The 3,519-nt window shown below is 40.4% G+C and overlaps 1 protein-coding gene across 1 annotated transcript; it reads right to left on the reverse strand.

The window, feature by feature from the left end:
* Positions 1-1,455: 1,455 nt before the first annotated feature.
* On the reverse strand, positions 1,456-3,291 carry LOC108988310 (protein NODULATION SIGNALING PATHWAY 2). The gene is made up of 2 exons (XM_018961541.2): positions 1,653-3,291; positions 1,456-1,544 (listed from the first exon to the last, which is right to left on the reverse strand). The coding sequence occupies exons 1-2, from the start codon at positions 3,170-3,172 to the stop codon at positions 1,517-1,519; spliced, it is 1,548 nt and encodes a 515-aa protein (XP_018817086.2). The 5' UTR covers positions 3,173-3,291; the 3' UTR covers positions 1,456-1,516.
* Between the last annotated feature and the right edge of the window lie 228 nt (positions 3,292-3,519).

Consider the following 3,519-nt stretch of genomic DNA (forward strand, 5'->3'; position numbering starts at 1 on the left):
AAAAAAAAGTGGAAAGGAGAGGGAGAGGGTGAGAGAGAATATATTTAATTTATGTTACAACACTTCAAACAATTAATAATGATTTTTTGTTTTGAGAAAGAAAGAAAGATCAAAAGATGATAAGCCCACATAAGTTGCTAAAAAAAAAACGCTTATATATGCATATGGTTAGTTACTTCGTACTTGTGATGAAAACTATTATTTTTTATTAAAATAAGTTAATTTTTATAATAAATAGTCATTTTTATTATAAATAATTATTTTTTTTAACGAGAAAATTATAGCTTAGATTATGTTCATGTCTCTTGATATTAAATATATACATGTGTATATATACACACACATACACATATGAATACAGCATGTGCTGTTGGAGAAATAAGGCAGTGTATAAATTTGAAACTACTATATTTCTACGAATAAACCTAATTAAGGTGAGTTTTGAATGACGAGATAATGAGATGATTTTAGATAAAAGTTAAAAGTTGAGTAAAATATTATTATAATATTATTTTTTAATATTAATATTATTTTATGATTTGAAAAAATTTAATTATTTATTATATTTTTTGTAAAAATTAAAAAGAAAATTATAATAATAAAATGAAAGGAGATAAATGATTCTTGAATCTATGCTTTAAAGTTAACGGAAGTTCATGATATTGAACACATTCTGCATCCTACTCAAGTACATGCAGCTCGCGTGTGACAAGAGCTGACAAAACATTCAAAACATAATCTTAGGATTTTGATCACAAGGAAACCCAAAAGTCGTATTTTGTTAAGATATTCATAAATATTAGGATCGGAGTACTACGTACGTACGTATGAACGCCATCAAAACTAACAATCTAATTATCTGAATTAAGTAACTAATTAATTAGTTAGATGTTTTTTATAATCTGTGATAATTTTTCCTACGTGGCACAATGGCATCATCTATTCCATGTTCTTTAATTTTGGTATATACAGAAGTGCATATATAATTATATAACTAATTAATTCGAAGCAAACCCAAAATTAGGACAATAGTGCTTAATTTTTTGGGGATAAATTTTGTTGAGGAGGATTACACCTAGAAGAGATTTTATAAAATTAATCTTACAAATTGATATTTATTTATATGATACATACGTGATTAGATTATTTACTTTATAACAAAAAATAATTTTACAATCTAACATATAATATGAAGTGTTTAATTTTGTGAAATTATTTTGTAACTAAAACATTTTTGATGAACTCTTCTCATCCACGTGTAAACCGATGCCACAGGTCTGAAAAGCTTAATTTTTATTTTTTTGGCAGGGTTAAAAATCCAAATAATGAACATGAACAGATGCAATATTGAAAACGAAATCCCAAAAATAGGATAAGTACATAATGTTCAAAGATAAAACCAAACAGACAAAAGTGTGCAGCTTGGTTAATGGTAATATCCTTTTCAGGCCGCCATCGCACATTTTTGTCCTGCATGCACTACTACGTACAAACCTTGACGAGAACTGGAGGAGGTTCAAAGCCCACATCGATCTGGGTGTTGGCTAGAAAACATAAAAACACAGTAAATTAAAGATAATGGAACGAAGAACAGTCTGACTATATAAAACCCACAGAATTAATAGGGAAAAAAAGGCTAAAATTAAATATACAAATCAGAGTCCGAAGGTGTCCAGACAGAGGCTGACAGCAAACGCCGAGATTTCCACCCTAAAGCGATTTTATTATTTGCTAATTCCTCCACCCTATAGCCGTCGTTGAAGAGTCCCAGCAAAAGCTTCGCTTGACAGTGATTGGCAAAGCTTATGGGTACAGCCCTGAGTCCACTCGTGGCCAACCACTCCCCCGAAGAGCCACCCGAATTACTGTCGTCGTCCCCTCGAGCACGGTAGATCCGAGCTAATGACACGGAAATGCGTGGCCCCAAGAAGACTCGCTCCACCAAAGCTCGGGTCCGACTGTGCATGGGGAAACCGGCCTCGAGTGAGTCGTACAAGGCGGAGTAGTGGTGGAGAGTGTCCAAAAACCTGCCCACGAATCCTCCTTCCCCAATGGGTCCGACCTCCTCTTCCACCATCGTCACTATCCTCGGGGTGAGAGTTTTGGCTCCTGATAAAAACGAAGCCAAGGAGTCCGGTGACCGGTGGTTGAAGTGGGGGAGGTGCAGCATGCAGTTGACTACCAGGGCCTCGCCTCTCACTAACTTCAGAGCGGACGGTCGGAACGTCTCGTCCGAGTCCAGCCTGCACTGGTGAAACGAGAAAGGTTGACCGATCGACGCCGCGAAGGCGATCAAACGGCGACCGGTCTCCTGGATGGTCCCGATCGATCGTCGACCGCTGCCGGACCCACCCCTCGAAATCGCGGTGATCCTGAGGTGTGGGGCTGGGGGCCCGTCCTTCCTGGAAACCAATGCTTGCATGAGAGAGGCCCATTGGATTCCTTCCATGATGTCGTAGTCGACGATGTGTACCCGCCTGTCGTGGGACACCGCCTCTAGAATGGCTTGGTTAGCCGTGAAGTGGCCGAACTTAACGTAGGGTGACATATCCTGCAGAAGCTGGAACGCCGCGAGGACGTCCGCCTGATGGTGCTGTTCATCGCGCTGTGGTCCATTGCCGATCAGGTTCTTGGGATGGACACCGCCGGTGCCTTCGAGCAAGCACTGCAGGGCCTCTGTGAAATACGCCGCTAATCTTTCCATGTTGGTTCCATCTGTGGGAGAGACCAACTCCTTGAGCCGAACCAATATCACCCGGGCCAGATCCCGGCTTTTGTTAACGCCGGTCAGAGCCTCCGCCGCCGCAATCAGGAGGTGGACTAGCCTTAGACCCTTGCAATCGTCGTTGTTAGTTTCATCATCCACGGCCATCATGTCCGCAGATTCAGAGTTGGACGAACCTCCTTCGACAACGTCAACAGCCTCGCTCGGAAACAGGTTAAAATTCAATCCTCCATCGTCCATCATCGATTCGATGAGGTCCTTGAATTCGTCGTGCCCTGCAAGAGCCTCCCAATCAACAATAGGAGGCCAGTTTTGCCGGTTACAACCATAGTCATGTTCAGTAGGGCTCGTGGTGGTTGTTGTGTTGTTGCTATAAACTGAACAGTCAAGTTCAAGGGTGTCTTCCATGGCCATAGCCATAGCTATTGCTGAGCTGACCAAGCTCATACGGTACGAGCTAGAGAGAAGTGTGTGTCGGTTGGTCTGAGACGTGTGGAAGATGCAGATTTAAAAGGGTTTGGAGAGAGAGAGAGAGAGGAAAGAGATGAAGCAAGAGACAGCTAAGGTTTGCAACTTGCTGATACCGAAGTTGCAACTGATTGGGTTTTTGAGGTTTTCTTAATAGTAATATTTTCTTTCTAATTAAAATGAATAGAGGTAATTTTCAAGCATGCAGCATCTGATGAGAGAGATAGATAGATAGATAGAAGTTGCGTTGGGTTTTATATGTATTTATATATGCAGCAGTACTCTGCGTCTTAATCAGATTTCATTTCATTTTATACGTAGACAGG

This window comes from Juglans regia, chromosome 13 (genome assembly GCF_001411555.2).
Source record: "Juglans regia cultivar Chandler chromosome 13, Walnut 2.0, whole genome shotgun sequence".
Classification (NCBI taxonomy): domain Eukaryota; kingdom Viridiplantae; phylum Streptophyta; class Magnoliopsida; order Fagales; family Juglandaceae; genus Juglans; species Juglans regia.